Source organism: Salmo salar, chromosome 26 (assembly GCF_965601325.2).
Source record: "Salmo salar chromosome 26, fSalSal1, whole genome shotgun sequence".
Lineage (NCBI taxonomy): Eukaryota > Metazoa > Chordata > Actinopteri > Salmoniformes > Salmonidae > Salmo > Salmo salar.
Window position 1 is genome coordinate 1,220,506 of NC_138316.1, and position 22,655 is coordinate 1,243,160.

Genomic DNA, 22,655 nt, shown 5'->3' on the forward strand with positions numbered 1-22,655 from the left:
GCCATTATCACAATATGCATGGGTGTTCGAGCTGTGTGCTAGTAGTTTAAAACAGACAGCTCGGTGCATTCAACATGTCAATACTTCTTCATTGCTACTTGTTTTGTAAGTCAATCTCTCTTCTACTTTGAGCCAAGAGCAATTAACATGCATATTATTAATGTTAGCTCTACATGTACATTTAAGGGACAACCTTGCTGCACTGTTCTGGGCTAGTTGTAATTTTCCCAAGTCCCTCTTTGTGGCACCTGATCACACGACTGGGCAGTATTGTTGCTGGTATTGTTGTTAAGAAGGCAGAGCAGCGATTTATTATGGACAGACATCTCACCATCTTAGCTACTGTTGCATCAATATGTTCTGACCATAAGTTTACAATCTAGGGTTACGCCAAGCAGTTTAGTCTCCTCAACTCGCTCAATTTACCCATTATTAATTACAATATTTAGTTGAGGTTTAGGGCTTAGTGAATGATTTGTCCCAAATACAATGCTTTAGTTTTTGAAATATTTAGGAATAACTTATTCTTGCCACCCATTCTGAAACTGACTGCTGCTCTTTGTTAAGTGCTGCAGTGATTCGAGTGACTGCAAGATACTTGCGTATAAAGGCCTTTCTACCTCCATTTCTCGCATAATTAATGTTACCGATACAAAAAGATCCTACCATGTCGAACAAATTGTCTGTCAGCATTTATAAAATTGTACTGGCATATTGGGTTTCCGTCAGACCGGTCATTACTTTTTTTATGAGTCAGGTAATTAATCTGCATGAAATGGCTGTATGGAAACCAGATTAATTATGTTTTTTCCCAAGCAAGGCTTGTGTTGCCATAGTGAATAAAAATCTACATTGATAATGTTGCCTACAAATAAACATGTATCGAACTCCTATAGCGCACGCACACACTCACAAACTGAAAACGTGCACATTGTACAATCAATTATCACATTAATTTGCACATATCCACTGTAGGCCTATTATACGAACTGCGGCAAAGTTGGTTCCTGTTTCAGTCAAGTCTTTGGTCATGTCCGCGTGCGTCAAACAAAATCACACACATGATTGGTTGACAATAGATCCTCCCACAAGGCAAGCGATGGCTGCAGGATGAATATTACGAGCAACTGCAAAAACTTGTGCCATGTTCAAAACAACTGGGAACTCTTCCGAGATTTCAACACAACTGGGAACTCGGAAAAAAACGAGCTCCGACTGGGAAAGATCGTTTTAAACGGTCATCCAACTCCTAATTCCCACTCGGGAACTCGGGCCTCTTTCTAGAACTCCGACATGAATTTCACTAACGTCATGATCTGACCTCGTATTTTTCACAGTTCCCAGTTGTCTTGAACGCAGCATTACAGTCGGCTGCAGTCAAAAAGGCATGACCTTTGATCACATGATTTATGTGAAGTTCATGCAGTAGGCGCAAATCGGACAATGTCCAGACCAGCCTTGGCCGGAAATTCGTCACTCGTTCATCCAGTGATTGTGTTTTCAGCCACCGGTAACTTGTGGGTGCTTTATATGAGTTACAATCAATTATGTCTACTTATATTAAATATAATTATTAATATAAGCCTACTATATTATAGCTAGCAAATTAATTTGCTAACTAACGTTAGCCTGCCTAGCTGGAACTTCTGAAGAAGGAAAATGTTTTTCAAAAGTTTCCAAAAGATTACTAAACAAAAACATATGTACTTTTTAACGAGACGGTTGTGCCGTCATTTGCATCAGTAGCACAGTATCTAACTTATTTGTATTCGTTTTTACTTACTTGTATGTTGACTTCTGCAGTGATGTTTTTAAATTATGGACTTTCATTAGCGGATTATGGGGAGTTTCTGGCCCCTTAGTTAACATAATTGTACACTCGCAAAACCGACTAAGAACGAGGGCTTAGGTTGCAAACTTCCCTTGCTTGGCTAATCATTTGGACCACCGACCAAGATGGCAACGGGGATTCCCCCAAGGGCATAAGGCTAGGGTAAGTGGACGAGGGTGTGTCTTTTAAGTGTTTGTACTGCAGCCCTGACAAAAGTGATTTACTCGAACGCGTCCAACAACTGAGCAGCCTGGCCGTCACTAGTTATTACAGCTACAAAGTCCTAATTATAGCTAAACCCCACCTGTTTCCACAATCTGATTATAAACCTAACATTAACCAAACTGATAACCTTGTGCCTAACCTTAAGTTAAGACAAAAGTGCATTTTATTTTTTACAATAGCCAATTCTGACTTTGTGGCTGTGGTAACTATTTACAACCGAGAAGTCTGGGTGGAGATGATGATGGCGGAGTTGGTGCAGGGACAGGCCTCTGTTGCTCAGTCCGGAATGAAAGCTGACGGCTTCGCCCACGCTTTACATCGGGCCCGACAGGTAATAGGAGTAGAGGAATTCGCAAAGGAATCAACTGTGGTTGAGCTAGGCCTTTTAAACGACGAGAAATAACTTTTTTTTTAAAACTCGCCCATCTCTGCAGCTTGTGCTATGTGTTCATGAAATACACTAGCCAGCGACCTAGCCAGCTAGCTAACATTCTAAGCTAGTTGACAATCACAATAGTTTCGAGTTTGCAATGCGTGCTCGCGCTTGTTCATTTTGGCTGCAACAGGTCACGACTGGAAGCGATGTTTTTATGTAGTTTACCGTGTTGTTACCACGAAGTCTTCAAGTTAATTTATGTTAAGATCGCTACAGTAGTTAGCTACGTTTTCCACACGTGTCCATATGCAACTTGTTGTTCTGTCACTGAAGTTCTGGGGTTGAACTGTGTGGCTGTACTCTCAAACCCATAACAATCAGTGACAAGTAGGCAAAGATTCCAAACACACCCACACGTTTTTAAACAGATCGTTATCCATATTATTTCCCAGTTGTAAACATCATTGAGTCAATTGCCCCCCGTGCAAGTAGGCTCCATTATGTAACTAGCAAGCACCATATTATACACACCCGCACAGGGTGTGTCTAGTTAGGAACACGATTAAAGAGCAGGTAAGGGTAGATTGTCACAAGTATTAGGATGTTAGACTCCTGACCCAAATTGAACCAGGTTGTCTGTCTTGAACCAATATTCACATCGCCAAAATTCAATCTGGAAAACTATTTTTAATGCTATATTTATAGTAAATGTAGCAATTATATGACAAAGGAACAACATTCCCACCTCTTTCACTGTCAGCAATTACATTTTGTTCATATTCTTGAGGAATGTTAATAAACTCACTGGTTTGAGACCAAAATCAACCAAAAATAGCTATATATTGAAAATACTGTGATTGAAGAAAAATTGTTCAGAGATTAAATTAATTATAATTTCTACACTTCAATATGGTTTAAATAGTTCAGACTGGAGTATTTTATTTTTTTTCTTCATGAAAAGAAAAAAATTAACGATTTTTTTAGATTTTTTTTTTTTTTTACTCACCCATTAAAAACACTGTTTTAAAGGCCAAAATGAAACTGGTTCTGGTGTTATACATTGTATTCCATGTTATAGAGAAGCTTCCCAGGAACACATAACATTTTATTTCATGAGGATAGGATTGACCAATTCTGAGATATCTTATTTTAAATTGATCGGAAAACGACAGGTGAATGTTAATCTTTTGTCAATAAAGCACCAAATAACCTGTCTGGATTCTTAAATTCAACACTTTTCGTCCAATAACACAAGATCGGGAGGTCACAATTGCTGTAGAACACAGAGATGACCCCCCCCCCCCCCCCAAAAAAAAAGATTAAAATGCTATATTATACAAAATAGGCAGTTAAGATGGGGTGACTACTAATTAGGCAGTACGGAATATGTCATTTAGTAATTTAAGCCCAATAATTTAAAGTAGGGTGGACATATTAACAAATCATCATGGTTGATGAAAAACAGTGGGTAACAATTTGAAACAATTTATGAAATTAGAATACAACTTTTTATATGGCCTCATGCAAATTAGATACATATTATGCTAATTAGTTCGTACGGAATTAAATTAAGTATTGCCGTTTTATGCGGACCTGGGAGTTTATACTGAGGAGTAAGGTGCAGCCCGCGCACACACCTGGGGTGGTAATGGAGGACACATAATTGAGATTACATAATCATGAAAAAAAGCAGGGATACTATTTACCAATTAGTAACTGTTAGGCTGTATATATCACAGTAATGTTGTATTCAGTAGGCCAACTGATTAGGCCTAGAGTGCAAAATAATACGCCCAACCCTGTGCCTGTGCCACTTACACACACACACAGTCTAACACAGACACACACCGATATGACATTTTTGGCCAATACCGATATCTGATATTTTCCTTGCCAAAATAACTGATACCGATAACCGATATTAAACATTTTAGTGGCCTTTTAAGCATTCTAGTACAGTTAAATAGTTAACACACACACATGGATGAAGCGGTCTAAGGCACTGCATCTCAGTGCAACAGGTGTCACTACAGTCCCTGGTTCGAATCCAGGCTGTATCATGTCCGGCCATGATTGGGAGTCCCATAGGGTGGTGCACAATTCGCCCAGCGTTGTCCGGGTTTGGCTGGGGTAGGCCGTCATTGTAAATAAGAATTTGTTCTTAACTGACTTGCCTAGTTAAATAAAGGTTACACACACACCACACTGACCAAAAAGTTATTTTGTAAGCATTTACTTATGTCCCCATTATCAGTAAAACATAATCAAAACCTATTTCTTTCACTTACTTGCTGTGTTGTTAACACTATTTGACGTGTCAAATAACACTATTTGACTTGTCAAATAAGTTTGTTGACCAATCAGGACCTGAATATGACTACACGTCACATGATAATTTAACACGTTCATAATTTTTTTTAAAGTAGTTATTACACATTGATTACACTATCACTTGTATTTCATATGTCACAACGATTCATCGATACGTATGCTATGATACTGGTAAAGTTGTCTCGCACACCTACAGTGCTGGCCATAAAAAAAAAAGCTAGCTAGCTCATGGATGCAAACAAATGTTCTTCCCCAAAAACATAGCAAAAATACATAATCTGTTTCAGTAGATATAGTTAGTTATAGCTATTTATTTTCATGAACTGAAGTTCAATTTCAATAGGCGAACAACAAATCAAACCAAATCAAATGTATTTGTCACATACACATGGTTAGCAGGTGTTAATGCAAGTGTAGCGAAATGTTTGTGCTTCTAGTTCCGACCATGCAGTAATATCTAACAAGTAATCTACCAATTCCACAACAACTACCTTGTACACACAAGTGTAAAGGAATGAATACGAATAGGTACATAAAAATATATAAATGAGTGATTGCTGAACAACATAGGCAAGATGTAGTAGATGTTATGGAGTACAGTATATACACATGAGATGAGTATTGTAGGGTATGAAAACATATAAAGCAGCATTGTTTAAGGTGGCTAGTGATACATTACATCAGGATAGCAAGATGGAGTAGATGGTATAGACTACAGTATATACAGTGGGGGAAAAAAGTATTTGATCCCCTGCTGATTTTGTACGTTTGCCCACTGACAAAGAAATTATCAGTCTATAATTTTAATGGTAGGTTTATTTGAACAGTGAGAGACAGAATAACAACAAAAAAATCCAGAAAAACTCATGTCAAAAATGTTATAAATTAATTTGCATTTTAATGAGGGAAATAAGTATTTGACCCCCTCTCAATCAGAAAGATTTCTGGCTCCCAGGTGTCTTTTATACAGGTAACGAGCTGAGATTAGTAGCACACTCTTAAAGGGAGTGCTCCTAACCACAGCTTGTTACCTGTATAAAACACACCTGTCCACAGAAGCAATCAATCAATCAGATTCCAAACTCTCCACCATGGCCAAGACAAAAGAGCTCTCCAAGGATGTCAGGGACAAGATTGTAGACCTACACAAGGCTGGAATGGGCTAGAAGACCATCGCCAAGCAGCTTGGTGAGAAGGTGACAACATTTGGTGCGATTATTCGCAAATGGAAGAAACACAAAATAACTGTCAATACCCCTTGGCCTGGGGCTCCATGCAAGATCTCACCTTGTGGGGTTGCAATGATCATGAGAACGGTGAGGAATCAGCCCAGAACTACATGGGAGGATCTTGTCAATGATCTCAAGGCAGCTGGGACCATAGTCACCAAGAAAACAATTGGTAACACACTATGCCGTGAAGGACTGAAATGCTGCTGCGCCTGCAAGGTCCCCCTGCTCAAGAATACATATACATGCCCGTCTGAAGTTTGCCAATGAACATCTGAATGATTCAGAGGACAACTGGGTGAAAGTGTTGTGGTCAGATCAGACCAAAATGGAGCTCTTTGGCATCAACTCAACTCGCCATGTTTGGAGGAGGAGGAATGCTGCCTATGACCCCAAGAACACCATCTCCACATGGAGGTGGAAACATTATGCTTTGGGGGTGTTTTTCTGCTAAGGGGACAGGACAACTTCACTGCATCATTTGACGGGGCCATGTCCCGTCAAATCTTGGGTGAGAACCTCCTTCCCTCAGCCAGAGCATTGAAAATGGGTCGTGGATGTGTATTCCAGCATGACAATGACCCAAAACACACGTCCAAAGCAACAAAGGAGTGGCTCAAGAAGAAGCACATTAAGGTCCTGGAGTGGCCTAGCCAGAAAATCTGTGGAGGGAGCTGAAGGTTCGAGTTGCCAAACGTCAGCCTCGAAACCTTAATGACTTGGAGAAGATCTGCAAAGAGGAGTGGGACAAAATCCCTCCTGAGATGTGTGCGAACTTGGTGGCCAACTACAAGAAACGTCTGACCTCTGTGATTGCCAACAAGGATTTTGCCACCAAGTACTAAGTCATGTTTTGCAGAGGGGTCAAATACTTATTTCCCTCATTAAAATGCTAATCAATTTATAACATTTTTGACACGCGTTTTTCTGGATTTTTCTGTTGTTATTCTGTCTCTCACTGTTCATATAAACCTACCATTCAAATTATAGACTGATCATTTCTTTGTAAGTGGGCAAACGTACAAAATCAGCAGGGGATCAAATACTTTTTTCCCCCACTGTACATATGAGATGAGTAATGTAGGTTATGAAAACATTATATAAAGTGGCATTGTTTAAAGTGGCTAGTGATACATCTAATTACATCAAGATGGCAAGATGCAGTAGATGGTATGCCGTACAGTATATTCATATGAGATGAATAATGTAGGTTATGTAAACATTATCTAATATAAATAATATAAAGTGGAAAGTGATAAATTGATTACATCAATTTTCCCATTATTAAAGTGGCTTGAGTTGAGTCGGTATGTTGGCAGCAGCCACTAGTGATGGCTGTTTAACAGTCTGATGGCCTTGAGATAGAAGCTGTTTGTCAGTCTCTCGGTTACAGCTTTGATGCACCTGTACTGACCTCGCCTTCTGGATGTTAGCGGGGTGAACAGGCAGTGGCTCGGGTGGTTGCTGTCCTTGATGATCTTTATGGCCTTCCTGTGACATCGGGTGGTGTAGGTGTCCTGGAGGGCAGGTAGTTTGCACCCGGTGATGCGTTGTGCAGACCTCACTACCCTCTGGAGAGCCTTCCGGTTATGGGTGGAGCAGCTGCCGTACCAGGCGGTGATACAGCCCGACAGGATGCTTTCAATTGTGCATCTGTAAAAGTTTGTGAGTGTTTTTGGTGACAAGCCAAATTTCTTCAGCCTCCTGAGGTTGAAGAGGCGTGGTGCGCCTTCTTCACCACGCTGTCTGTGTGGGTGGACCATTTCAGTTTGTCCGTGATGTGTACGCCGAGGAACTTAAAACTCCACCCTCTCCACTACTGTCCCGTCAATGTATATAGGGGGCTGCTCCCTCTGCTGTTTCCTGAAGTCCACGATCATCTCTTTTGTTTTGTTGACATTGAGTGCGAGGTTATTTTCCTGACACCACACTCCGAGGGCCCTCACCTCCTCCCTGTAGGCCGTCTCGTCGTTGTTGGTAATCAAGCCTACCACTGTAGTGTCGTCTGCAAACTTGATGATTGAGTTGGATTCGTGCATGGCCACGCAGTCGTGGGTGAACAGGGAGTACAGAAGAGGGCTGAGAACGCACCCTTGTGGGGACCCAGTGTTGAGGATCAGCGGGGTGTTGTTACCTACCCTCACCACCTGGGGGCGGCCCGTCAGGATGTCCAGGACCCAGTTGCACAGGGCGGGGTCGAGACCCAGGGTCTCGAGCTTAATGACGAGTTTGGAGGGTACTATTGTGTTAAATGCTGAGCTGTAATCGATGAACAGCATTCTTACATAGGTATTCATCTTGTCCAGATGGGTTAGGGCAGTGTGATGGCGATTGCGTCGTCTGTGGACCTATTGGGTCGGTAAGCAAATTGGAGTGGGTCTAGGGTGTCGGGTAGGGTGGAGGTCTTCCCTGTGGCTCAGTTGGTAGAGCGTGGTGTTTGCAACGCCAGGGTTGTGGGTTCGATTCCCACGGGGGACCAGTACAAAAAAAAAAATGCATGAAATGAAAATAAAATGTATGTATTAACTACTGTAAGTCGCTCTGGATAAGAGCGTCTGCTAAATGACTAAAATGTAAAATGTAAATGTGAGGTGATATGGTCCTTGACTAGTCTCTCAAAGCACTTCATGATGACGGAAGTGCTACAGGGCGGTAGTCATTTAGCTCAGTTACCTTAGCTTTCTTGGGAACAGGAACAATGGTGGTCCTCTTGAAGCATGTGGGAACAGCAGACTGGGATAAGGCTTGATTGAATATGTCTGTAAACACACCAGCCAGCTGGTCTGCGCATGCTCTGAGGACGCGGCCGGGGATGCCGTCTGGGCCTGCAGCCTTGCGAGGGTTAACACGTTTAAATGTTTTACTCACGTTGGCTGCAGTGAAGTAGAGCCCGCAGGTTTTGGTAGCGGGCCGTGTTAGTGGCACTGTATTGTCTTCAAAGCGAGCAAAAAACTTGTTTAGTCTCTCTGGGAGCAAGGCATCGTGATCCGCGACGGGGCTGATTTTTCTTTTGTAGTCCGTGATTGACTGTAGACCCTGCCACATACCTCTCGTGTCTGAGCCGTTGAATTGCGACTCCACTTTGTCTCTGTACTGACGCTTAGCTTGTTTGATTACCTTGCGGAGGGAATAGCTACACTGTTTATATTCGGTCATGTTTCCGGTCACTTTGCCCTGATTAAAAGCAGTGGTTCGAGCGTTCAGTTTTGCGCGAATGCTGCCATCAATCCACGGTTTCTGGTTGGGGAATGTTTTAATAGACGCTGTTGGTTACGACATCACCGATGCACTTATTAATGAACTCGCACACCGAGTCAGCGTATTCGTCAATGTTGTTGTTCGCAGCAATGCGGAACATATCCCAGTCCACGTGATCGAAGCAATCTTGAAGCGTGGAATCCGATTGGTTGGACCAGCGTTGAACCGACCTGAGGGCGGGAGCTTCCTGTTTTAGCTTCGGTCTATAGGCTGGGATCAAAATGTAGTCGTGGTCAACTTTTCCAAAGGGAGGGCGGGGGAGGGCCTTATATGCGTCGCGGAAGTTAGAATAACATTGATCCAGGGTTTTACCTGCCCTGGTAGCACAACCGATATGCTGATAGAATTTGGGGAGCCTTGTTTTCAGATTAGCCTTGTTAAAATCCCCGGCTACAATAAATGCAGCCTCAGGATATGTGGTTTCCAGTTTACATAGAGTCCAATGACGTTCTTTCAGGGCTGTCGATGTGTCTGCTTGGGGGTGGATATACACGGCTGTGATTATAATCGAAGAGAATTCTCTTGGTAGATAATGCGGTCGGCATTTGATAGTGAGGAATTCTAAGTCAGGTGAACAAAATGACTTGAGTTCCTGTATGTTGTTATGATCACACCATGTCTCGTTAATCATAAGGCATACACCCCCACCCTTCTTCTTACCAGAGAGATGATTGTTTCTGTCGGCGCGATGCGTGAAGAAACCAGGTGGCTGTACCGACCCCGATAGCGTGTCTCGAGTGAGCCATGATTCCGTGAAACAAAGAACGTTACAGTCTCGGATGTCTCTCTGGAATGCTACCCTTGCTCGGATTTTGTCTACCTTGTTGTCAAGAGACTGGACATTGGCGAGTAGTATGCTCGGGAGCAGTGCGCAATGTGCCCGTCTATGGAGCCTGACCAGAAGACCGCTCCGTCTGCCCCTTCTGTGGCATCATTGTTTTGACTCGCCGGCTGGGAACCGATCCATCGTCCTGAGTGGTGGGCCAAACAGAGGATCCGCTTCGGGAAAGTCGTATTCCTGGTCGTAATGTTGGTGAGTTGACGTTGCTCTTATATCCAATAGTTCCTCCCGACTGAACAAGTTGCAACCTAGCTAATACTTACTCACAAGGACTCCTAAATCATTGCTAAGAGTAATGAAAATGACTGCAGTTTCTACTGGTCATTGTTTTCAGGCTGGTTGTATTGGTGCTAGCTAGGTACCAAGCTAAAGCTAGCTACCCCAGACGTTGTGGTCGAACAAATTATGCTTTATTACCAACTCGGTATTGTAAACACATCGTTCGTGGCTGGTGTTTGCTGACATTTTTTGTACAGCTTTTGACAGTGCTACTGTATCTTTTTTGACATGCAAAGACCCAAACGGCGTTCCATAGTATGTATGTCGTGAAGCTAATAGCAGTGACGCTATTACTGTGTAACTCCCGTAGGGCAACATCTGAAAAATAGCGCACTTGGTAGTGTGTACCGGTGTTCGACCAGTCAGCGAAAGCCAATATCACCCATGACAGAGAACGGTTGATTGTCAAGGGCAATGAATTCCATTATCTTGGCTTTAATGGATTTTGCCTTTGAGTTGTCTCTGAAATGTTCTTACTCTTTCAAATGACTGCTTGACTTGTTTACTGCTTGATCCACACAGCAGACATTGTGGGCTAGTTTAGGAATGCTGTGTTGCACGTATAGAGCAAAAATGTGAGTGGCGTCATTACGTCATGTACCTTCGTTATACAGGTATGCACGTCAGCTTTGACATCGGTTTTGCACATCGGGCGTTAAACTAAACATCAGCCGATACCGATGTTGGGATTTTGAGCTTTTAACGGCCGATTCCGATATGTTCACTGATATATCATGCATCTCTAACACACACCACATCACACATAGGCTTGGTATGTCTGTGTTAGGCTAGCACAGACACACACTTCTCACTAAGTCTAAACTGTAACACAGTTTAAGGTAGGCCTACACCTGAGTTGGGTTACATTGTAATGTATTTTTTGGTGTTGATGCGTTACGTTGTTGATGGGAGGATAAACTCCACCATTTCCGGTAAGAGACAATCGGTGTGCTGTCAGCGAGCCAGCTGCACAGAAAGGTAGTTAGGACACATTTTCAATTCACTGATATTTAGCTATGTTATTATTGATTGTAGGACTGTAGCCACTGTGTTATTGTAGTTTTTACTTGAAAGAATAAACCATCAGTCACAAAAATAGCTTTTGGCACAATACAGCCGCAATGGCACGTTACAGCCTCTCGCCTGGCTCGTTTCCTCAGTGAACGGTATCAGGTGTCCCACACAGCTAGCAAGCTAGCACAGGTCATGGAAATGGGGGTGGCGAAAGGTGAATTTGGACCAATCCCTGACAACCCATCATCAAAACGTAGCTACGAAGCTCTACTTTGTAACCTGCTATGTTTTTTCAGTGTCTCTGAGAACATCTGAATGACCAAAGAGAAGGAAAAACGTTTAACCTTATATTTCAGTCCCGAGTACGTTTAAGCATGACACTTGATTTAAATTTGGTCTCATATCGCGTAAATATCATAACGTACAGTGTTGGGATTTTTAGACAACTCCCACATTCATGTTTTCAAATGATTTATGTATTTTGACAACAACATTATTGACATTTAGTGAAAATTGATTTGATTACTGCAGTTGTTTTTGTAGAATTCTCAAATAGCGTCCATTGTTTATCGCGTCACCTAACACCTTAGTACTTATTATGTTTTTTCACTAGATACCATAGCTAATATGCCTATTTGTGCTACATAAAGGTTTTGGGTAAACTTAGATATTACAATGCCCCCTCTCATGCAAAATATATGTGATTTGTTTGATTGAACCCTCTATCACATTGTTTGACAGAATGCTCACTAACTAGCTCTTTGGCCCCAAAACTCATGGATAGAAGTGATAACAACTCGGTCTCTGAAAGATTCAAAATCATCTCAAGTGTCGACAATACGTTTTTTGGAAGGGGAATGGTAGAACTGCATGGCTCCATTGGCTACTCAAAGCTCAGATGATACATTATTAAATCCTTTACACTTACAACGTCCCCATGGCTTTTAAAGCACATGAGGGTGAATAAGAGCAACAGAAAATTATTCTATACAGTGTTGCACTTTTTAATAAAAAAAAAAAAATCTTTGTCATTTGATTTCTCAAGGTTAGGCTATTTTGTTTAGACATTTCAGTTGCTGATGAGTCAACCTTGTTGTGTTGTTCAGCAGATAATTGCTCTAGCTCTCATGGTTACAAGTGCTTTTGACCAACAGATTGCAATTGCCTGACGTGGTCATATAACCCAATAATGAACTAAATGGGCCTAACATTACTCCTTATAGTCCAAGGACCTTACATGTTCTGTTTAGAGGTGAATTGGCTCTGGCAGTCAAAACAGACAAATACTCCACCTAAACGTAGTTGCAGCCAACAGTATTTTTCAGCGGCAAGCCGTTTGTGGCGTCAGTCTTCCCTTTACACACAGGTCTTCTTGAGACGCCAATGGCTAATTAGCGCATGTACACTTCTGTTTTCCATAAACAAGCACTGTAACATGGACAGTGTAGCCTTTACTTAGCTGGGCTGTTACATGACACACAGCATTTCAGACAAGCCCACTCTGCTTCTCCAGTTGTTTTCTGCCTGTTGTATTATTATCTCTGGTCTGTAAATGATGAAGGAATAGCTAGACTTGGTGCCGTCCCACCCTTCGTCCCCTGGCCCATTGGGTTCTGGCCAGGGGGAGGCCTGTCTAATATGCTATTAACTCAGCCTGCTCCTTACTTTAGGCTGGGAGGGGGTTAGTTTAGCTAGCACACTCAGCTTTATACCTGCCGTAGGCTCATCCCTTAGTGGGGTGGTGTACCGCACACATAAACGAACATATGCCCATCCAGCTGTGTGTCTGATATAGAAAATATTGACAGATCAATCTCATTCTATTTTCATCCTATCTGCCCAGTCGCTTAAAACCTGCGATCAAATCAAATGTTATTTATCACATGCTTTGTAAACAAAAGATGTAGACTAACAGTGAAATGCATACCTACGGGCCCTTCCCAACGATGCAGAGAGAGAGAAAATTGAGAAATAATAGAAAAGTAATAACTCATAATAAATACAAAATGAGTGACAATAACTTGGCTATACACACACAAGGTACCAGTACCAAGTCGATGTGCAGGGGTCTTTTGTCTGTTTTCCATAAACAAGCACTGTAACATGGACATATGGCTGTGTGGGAACCCTAACCCTATAAAGGTGTGTAGTAATAATTTTTTTTAAAATAATTTCTCGCTGATATGAACGATACGTTCCTTTCCAAAACCGTACCGCAAGCAATGCGTTTTAATGTTCAGAACAAGCGTCGGAGCTCATAACAAAACTTCCCCGGCCAGATGATACTATCGTCGCTAAAGGTAGCGTATGAATGGGCTTTAGTGGTCATAGGACTGGCAATTTTGTAAAATGTAATAAGCAATTTTTGGGTGAAATGTTTCTCAGAATGTAACAACAATGAATACAATGGATGAATGAACTGTTGTATAGAAAATCTGTGAAGTAATTATTATTTTCCTCACATTTCAGATGGCAGGAAAAATGAGGAATGAGCAGATTTCTCACCTAAATAGTTCCCCACCTATTGTAGACCCCTCCATGTATGGCTACGGGGACCAGAAGCGATCGGTGGAAGACGGAGGTAAGCTGGTTGCTATTAGCCATTTCATTCTTCTCTTGCCGGCGATTTTAAAGGGATGGTTTTCACAATGTCTTAACTTTTTTACCTTGAAATGAGTCCATGAACGATTAATCACCAACAATACATACTTTATCTACTCATTTGCTGGATGCAGAGTTCATCAGCGTTCAAGTGAAGGTCAAGAAAATCATAGAGAAAGCAGACTGTATTGCAATCATCTCTGATGGGTGGTTGAATGTTCGTGGGCAAGGAATAACTAACTACATCATCTCCACCCCTCAACCAGTATTCTACAAGAGCACAGACACAAGGGACAACAGACACACCGGTCTCTACATTGCAGATGAGCTGAAGGCAGTCATCAATGACCTTGGACCACAGAAGGTATTTGCACTGGTGACAGACAATGCTGCTTGGTCTAAAGTGGAGGAGTCCTACCCTCACATCACACCCATTGGCTGTGCTGCTCATGCATTGAATCTGCTCCTCAAGGACATCATGGCACTGAAAACAATGGATACACTCTACAAGAGAGCAAAGGAAATATTTAGGTATGTGAAGGGTCATCAAGTTATAGCAGCAATCTACCTCACCAAGCAAAGTGAGAAGAATAAGAGCACCACATTGAAGCTTCCCAGCAACATCCGTTGGGGTGGTGTTGTCATCATGTTTGACAGTCTCCTGGAGGGGAAGGGGTCTCCAAGAAATTGCCATATCACAGTCTGCCGATATGGACAGCCCCATCAAGAGGATCCTCCTGGATGATGTATTTTGGGAGAGAGTGGTAAGCAGCCTGAAACTCCTATAGCAGTAGCCATTGCACAGATTGAGGGAGACAATGCCATCCTGTCTGATGTTCAGACTCTGCTTGCAGATGTAAGAGAAGAAATCCGTACTGCCCTGCCCACTTCACTGTTGCTCCAAGCAGAGGAAACTGCAGTTCTGAAATAAATCAAAAAGCGTGAAGACTTCTGCCTGAAGCCCATACACACCGCAGCGTACATGTTGGACCCCAAGTATGCTGGCAAGAGCATCCTGTCTGGTGCAGAGATCAACAAGGCCTATAGTGCCATCACTACCATGTCTCGCCACCTTGGCCTGGATGAGGGCAAGGTTCTTGGCAGTCTGGCAAAGTACACTTCCAAGTAAGGGCTTTGGGATGGAGATGCAATATGGCAGTCGTGCCAACATATCCATCAGCCACCTGGTGGAAGGGACTTCATGGATCTGAGGCTCTTTCCTCTTTTGCCTCCATCATCCTCCAAATCCCACCAACATCAGCCGCCTCAGAGCGCAACTGGTCCTTGTTTGGGAACACACACACCAAAGCACGCAACAGGCTGACCAATACAAGGGTTGAAAAATTGGTGGCCATCTGTGCGAATTTGAGGGTTTTTGAGCCTGGCAACGAGCCATCCTCAACAAGGTTGGAAAGTGACAGTGAAGGTGAGGCCTCGGAGTCTGATGTTCAAGAGGGGGACATTGAGGAGGTCAAGGGAGAAGACATGGAAGCCTGAGAAGACAACCAAAGCTTTAGTTTCTAGACAATCATTTTACAAATGTATGTTGAAAACGTTTTTGGGAGATGCGATGGATCATTGGGGATCATTCAATATTTCCTTTTGTTGTTTAGTGAAATCATCCCATGTGGAGAGTCAACTAATTTAATTAAAGTTCAATTCCACCTCTGAATATTCCCCAAAATATGCAACCTTTTTTATGTACATGAAAAATAGATTTGAATATTATTCCAATGTTGACCTCTCTGATCCAATTCTGATGGGATTAATTGTTTGATATTGCGTTTAAAAAAAAAAAGTTATTAACTAGTCCATTCAGACATCTTCAATCTATATTCTTCTTGTCCAACAATTTTTTTTACTTGTCCCAGACAAGAGGACCAGCATTAATGTCGAGCCCTGCCAAGTATTCATAGGCCTACTCGTTTTGCACAAAGTGGTGGAGGCCTACCTTGTAGGGTTTGCTGAAGCCTGTACCAAAGCCTTGGAAGGTTTGGTACAGGTTTGGTACATTGCCACTAAAGGTAGCAATTTGCTACCTTTGGACCCTGGTAATCTGTCAGGATCCAAAGGTATTTATTCAATGTTACAGTTTTTTATTCTCTTCATCACAAATCCATTCATCCACAACCCAATCTAAGCTAGGTACGAAGATGATAAGGGGCAACAGTTTAGAGACACTTTCATCAATTTAATCTTAGTACAAAGGACATTGAGACTGAAGACATATGGGAGTTGTCGAATGGACCATAGGAAAGGGGTAGAGATTTGTATTTGAGATCCCAAACAATCAGCGTTTTGACACTACTGAGCTGAGCCAAGCTCTAATGCGCTGGGCTCGTTACGCATGCACCATCGTTGATGTAACCAGGACAATGTGAAAAGAAAATATCAGAGCCAGCACAGTATGGTTCAGGACTGCATGACAGTGTGAAAAGGGTATACGAGTTGGCCAGTTCTCCTGCACTGGACGCCCTATCCTGTGGCGATGGTGAAGCGTACAGTCTTAAAAAGCCAAGCTAAGGAAAGTTGGATTTGAGTGACAAATGCCATTGTTTGCTATGATGGCACTATCCCGCTGCTCCTCTAAGTCACTTCTTTTTATTTGTCCATTTTGGGGGCCTGCCAGGCTGATCGTGGGAAGATCCATACTGAGTGGGAAGATTAAATACTGTTTAAATGTGGTCCTACTGGAGCTGACTGTAGCCAATGACACCCGACTGGATTACTGTCTGTGTATTGTCTGTCGGAGAGAGAAAAAAATGTAAAATTTGAAATCCATGACTGCTGGTTTGCTACAATGGAAATCCTCCATAAATCTCTTAGGCCTAAGCCACCTTTCTTGTGAGGCACCTACTGTAAAAGTTCCCATCAGCTAGATAGTCTTCTAATAGTGTCACACTCTATGTAAAAACAAAATGACTGACCAATTAAAATATATTTTGCTAATTAAAAGATATAAAATATATTAGTTGCTTGTGATTACAGATGTGTTATTTATTATTTGTTTTATTCAACAAAAGCTAATTCTGGTTGGGATATGTACGTACGGTCACCGTGGGGACAACATCGTCGATGCACTGTGGGGGGAGGGGGTTGTAATCTCGGATCATTTAGATATTTAGTTCGGAATTTTAAGACCCCTTTAGGTATAAAAAATATATATACTTTTAACTTCTATGGGCTACGTGGGACACACTATTCAACAGCCAGTGAAATAGCATGGTGCGAAATACAAAACAGCAAAAATCTCATAATTTCATTTTCTCAAACAATGAACTATTTTACACCATTTTAAAGATAAACTTCTCGTTAATCTAACCACATTGTTCGATTTCAAAAAGGCTTTATGGTGAAAGCATACAATTAGATTATGTTAGGACATAAACTTCACAAGAAAACCACAGCCATTTTCCAAGCAAGGACATGCATCACAAAAAAAACAAAAATACAGCAAAAATATTTACTAACCTTTGATGATCTTCATCAGATGGCACTCATAGGACTTCATGTTACACAATACATGTATGTTTTGCTCGATAAAGTTCATATTTATATCCAAAAATCCCATTTTACATTGGTGCGTGATGTTCAGAAAATGTATTCCCACCAAAACTCCGGTGAATGAGCACATCAATTTACAAAAATACTCATCATAAACGTTGATAAATTTACAACAGTTATTGAAAGAATTATAGATATACTTCTCCTTAATGCAACCGCTGTGTCAGATTTTAAAATAGTTTTACAGAGAAAGCACATTTTTCAATATTATGAGTAAATAGCTCAGCCATCAAAGCAAGCTATACAGATACCCGCCAAGTTCTGGGGTCAACTAAACTCAGAATTAGTATTATAAATATTCTCTTACCTTTGCTGATCTTCGTCAGAATGCACTCCCAGGACTCCAACTTCCACAAGAAATGTTATTTTTGTTTGAAATACTCCATATTTATGTCCAAATACCTTGGACCTTGGACGTGCATTCAGATCACTATCCAAAGGCATAACGCACGAGCGTAAATCCAGACACGAAAAGTCAAATAGTTCCATTATCGTTCGTAGAAACATGTCAAATGTTGTTTACAATCAATCCTTAGGGTTTTTTAACATAAAACGTCGATAATATTCCAACCGGACAATAGCGTATTCATTACAGAGGAAAAAGAAGGAGTGGCTTGCCAAATGTGCCCGCGCAGTAAACAACTCACTGGTCCCAGGCAGTCCACTCATTGACTGAGCTCCTATTTTCTGCCCTGTTGACAGCCAATGGAAGCCTTAGGAAGTGCAACGTGACCCCACAGACACTGTAGTTTCGATAGGGATTCAAAAGAAGAACTACAATTCTTAGATTTCCGACTTCCTGGTTGGATTTTTCTCAGGTTTTTGCCTGCCATATAAGTTCTGTTATACTCACAGACATCATTCAAACAGTTTTAGAAACTTCAGAGTGTTTTCTATCCAAATCTACTAATAATATGCATATCCTACCTTCTGAGCCTGAGTAGCAGGCAGTTTAATTTGGGCACGCCTTTCATCCGGACGTCAAAATACTGCCCCCTACCCTAGAGAAGTTAAAGTATAAAAACGGAATGTCGACATCAAATATCACATAAGTTCATCAGCATCAATATAAACGATGAGTAGTCGGATTTTGCACCTTTTCTCTCAACGCTGAAGCAAACAACTGATTTCACAACGGTGTCATCACCCCAACCGCACGAATTTGCATCTCATACCTCCTTGTTCTTATAACTTGTTCTTTCCCCCTCCGAATCACCCAAGGTCATCGATGAGGATGGAGCCTGCATACAGTGAGGACACAAACGTGATCGGTCCATGAGGAGCTATTCCCAATAATGCCCTAATTGTGCAGTGGGATTTGTAGTTGTGGAACATCTCACTCTACAGCAGAAGAAAGGACGATTTCTGACACCTAAGCTCGGTGCAGTCAACAATGACCTGCGTGTTTGGGTAGCTTTTAAATTCCTCCGGTAGATTGGCCTTCATTTCCTCTTGTGTCATACTAATAATATGCACATATTATTACTCTGGGCACGCTTTTCATCCGAAAATGAAAATACTGCCCCCTATACCTTAACCTGTTATAGGGGGCAGTATTGACACGGCCGGATAAAAAACGTACCCGATTTAATCTGGTTACTACTCCTGCCCAGTAACTAGAATATGCATATAATTATTGGCTTTGGATAGAAAACACCCTAAAGTTTCTAAAACTGTTTGAATTGTGTCTGTGAGTATAACAGAACTCATATGGCAGGCAAAAACCTGAGAAGATTCTGTACAGGAAGTGGCCTGTCTGACAAGTTGTTGTTCATCTTGGCTCTTTTTATTGAAGACTGAGGATCTTTGCTGTAACGTGACACTTCCTACGGCTCCCATAGGCTCTCAGAGCCCGGGAAAAAGCTGAATGATATCGAGGCAGCCCCAGGCTGAAACACATTTACGCTTTTGGCAAGTGGCCGATCAGAGGACAATGGGCTTAGGCGCGTGCCCGAGTCGACCCCGTGCTTTATTTTCTTTCGTCTGTTTACCTAAATGCAGATTCCCGGTCGGAATATTATCGCTTTTTTACGAGAAAAATGGCATAAAAATTGATTTTAAACAGCGGTTGACATGCTTCGAAGTACGGTAATGGAATATTTAGAATTTTTTGGTCACGAAATGCGCCATGCTCGTCACCCTTCTTTACCCTTTCGGATAGTGTCTTGAACACATAGTTTGGATATAACTATGGATTATTTGGGACCAAACCAACATTTGTTATTGAAGTAGAAGTCCTGGGAGTGCATTCTGACGAAGAACACCAAAGGTAATAACATTTTTCTTATAGTAAATCTGACTTTGGTGAGTGCTAAACTTGCTGGGTGTCTAAATAGCTAGCCCTGTGATGCCGGGCTATCTACTGAGAATATTGCAAAATGTGCTTTCACCGAAAAGCTATTTTAAAATCGGACATATCGAGTGCATAGAGGAGTTCTGTATCTATAATTCTTAAAATAATTGTTATGCTTTTTGTGAACGTTTATCGTGAGTAATTTAGTAAATTTTTTGTAAATTCACCAGAAGTTTGCGGGGGGTATGCTAGTTCTGAACGTCACATGCTAATGTAAAAAGCTGGTTTTTGATATAAATATGAACTTGATTGAACAAAACATGCATGTATTGTATAACATAATGTCCTAGGTGTGTCATCTGATGAAGATCATCAAAGGTTAGTGCTGCATTTAGCTGTCTTCTAGGTTTTTGTAACATTATATGCAAGCTTGAAAAATGGGTGTCTGATTATTTCTGGCTTGGTACTCTGCTGACATAATCTAATGTTTTGCTTTCGTTGTAAAGCCTTTTTGAAATCGGACAGTGTGGTTAGATTAACGGAGAGTCTTGTCTTTAAAATGGTGTAAAATAGTCATATGTTTGAGAAATTGAAGTAATAGCATTTCTAAGGTATTTGAATAACGCGCCACAGGATTCCACTGGCTGTTACGTAGGTGGGACGATTTCGTCCCGCCGGCCCTAGAGAAGTTAAAAAGTTAATGTTATTAGCCCATAGAAACACTTTGAATAACAGATGGAAAAACAGATGGTCAAAAAAGGAAGTTTGTCCTATATATGAGAGATGTAAACTCCAGAAAAAAATGAAACGTCCTATCACTGTCAACTGTGTTTATTTTTCAGCAAGCTTAACATGTGTAAATATTTGTATGAACATAACAAGATTCAACAACTGAGACATAAACTGAACAAGTTCCACAGACATGTGACTATCAGAAATGTAATGTGTCCCTGAACAAAGGCTGCGGTCAAAATCAAAAGTAACAGTCAGTTTCTGCTGTGGCCACCAGCTGCATGAAGTACTGCAGTGCATCTCCTCATGGACTGCACCAGATTTGCCAGTTCTTGCTGTGAGATGTTACTCCACTCTTCCACCAAGGCACCTGCAAGTTCCCGGACATTTCTGGGGGGGAATGGCCTTAGCCCTCACCCTCCGATCCAACAGGTCCCAGATGTGCTCAGTGGGATTGAGATCCGGGCTCTTCACTGGCCATGGCAGAACACTAACATTCCTGTCTTTCAGGAAATCACGCACAGAACGAGCAGTATGGCTGGTGGCATTGTTATGCTGGAGGGTCATCTCAAGATGAGCCTGCAGGAAGGGTACCACATGAGGGAGGAGGATGTCTTCCCTGTAACGCCCAGCGTTGAGATTGCCTGCAATGACAACAAGCTCAGTCCGATGATGCTGTGACACACCGCCCCAGACCATGACAGACCCTCCACCTTCAAATCGATCCCACTCCAGAGTACAGGCTTAGGTGTAGCGCTCATTCCTTCGACCATCACCCCTGGTGAGGCAAATCCACGACTCGTCAGTGAAGAGCAATTTTTGCAGCGACGGTGGGTTTGTGCCCATAGGCGACGTTGTTGCCGGTGATGTCTGGTGAGGACCTGCTTTACAACAGGCTTACAAGCCCTCAGTCCAGCCTCTCTCAGCCTATTGCGGACAGTGTGAGCACTGATGGAGGGATTGTGCATTTCTAGTGTAACTCGGGCAGTTGTTGTTGCCATCCTGTACTTGTCCCCCAGGTGTGATGTTCAGATGTACCAATCCTGTGCAGGTGTTGTTACATGTGGTCTGCCACTGCGAGGACGATCAGCTGTCCGTCCTGTCTCCCTGTAGCGCTGTCTCAGGCGTCTCACAGTACGGACATTGCAATTTATTGCCCTGGCCACATCTGCAGTCCTCATGCCTCCTTGCAGCATGCCTAAGGCACATTCACGCAGATGAGCAGGGACCCTGGGCATCTTCCTTTTTGTGTTTTTCAGAGTCAGTAGAAAGGCCTCTTTAGTGTCCTAAGTTTTCATAACTGACCTTAATTGCCTGCCGTCTGTATGCTGTTTGTGTCTTAACGACCGTTCCACAGGTGCATGTTCATTAATTGTTTATGGTTCATTGAACATGCATGGAAAACAGTGTTTAAACCCTTTACAATGAAGATCTGTGAAGTTATTTGGATTTTTACGAATTATCTTTGAAAGACAGCTTCCTGAAAAAGTTTATATAAAAAAGACCAGGACATTTTTGGGAACATATTTAACCTCTCTGGGCTAGGTGGGACGAATTCGTCCCACCTACGTAACAGCCAGTTGAATCCTGTGGCGCGATTTTCAAAACGTTTGAAATGCTATTTTACAGCTATTTAAAGACAAGACTCTCGTTAATCTAACCACACTGTACGATTTCAAAAAGGCTTTACAACGAAAGCAAAACATTAGATTATGTCAGCAGACTACCCAGCCAGAAATAATCAGACACCCATTTTCCAAGCTAGCATATAATGTCACAAAAACCCAGAAGACAGCTAAATGCAGCACTAACCTTTGATGATCTTCATCAGATGACAACCCTAGGACATTATGTTATACAATACATGCATGTTTTGTTCAATCAAGTTCATATTTATATCAAAAAACTGCTTTTTACATTAGCATGTGACGTTCAGAACTAGCATACCCCCCGCAAACTTCCGGGGAATTCGCTAACAATTTACTAAATTACTCACGATAAACGTTATCAAAAAGCATAACAATTATTTTAAGAATTATAGATACAGAACTCCTCTATGCACTCGATATGTCCGATTTTAA

General features: G+C 41.9%; 1 protein-coding gene and 1 long non-coding RNA gene across 16 annotated transcripts in view; one reads left to right on the forward strand and one right to left on the reverse strand.

The window, feature by feature from the left end:
* LOC106587006 (uncharacterized) overlaps nt 1-1,916 on the reverse strand; it is a 35,481-nt gene extending 33,565 nt beyond the window's left edge. Inside the window, exon 1 of the long non-coding RNA XR_001324340.3 lies at nt 1,784-1,916. This is a non-coding gene — a long non-coding RNA (uncharacterized LOC106587006). The remainder of the gene's footprint in view (nt 1-1,783) is intronic.
* LOC106587004 (far upstream element-binding protein 3) overlaps nt 1,730-22,655 on the forward strand; it is a 105,905-nt gene continuing 84,979 nt past the window's right edge. For 3 of the 15 annotated variants that reach the window (XM_082969305.1, XM_082969300.1, XM_082969306.1), the window contains exons 1-2: nt 1,730-1,993; nt 13,854-13,965. Coding sequence is in view for 11 of the 15 variants with exons in the window: in XM_082969300.1 (XP_082825426.1) it covers nt 13,854-13,965 (112 nt within the window). In the remaining 4 variants the exon portion in view is untranslated. Of the gene's footprint in view, nt 1,994-2,085; nt 2,388-9,913; nt 10,284-13,853; nt 13,966-14,251; nt 14,350-22,655 lie in introns of those variants that run through there. The other 12 variants (XM_082969298.1, XM_082969299.1, XM_082969295.1 and 9 more) reach the window with 9 other exon arrangements.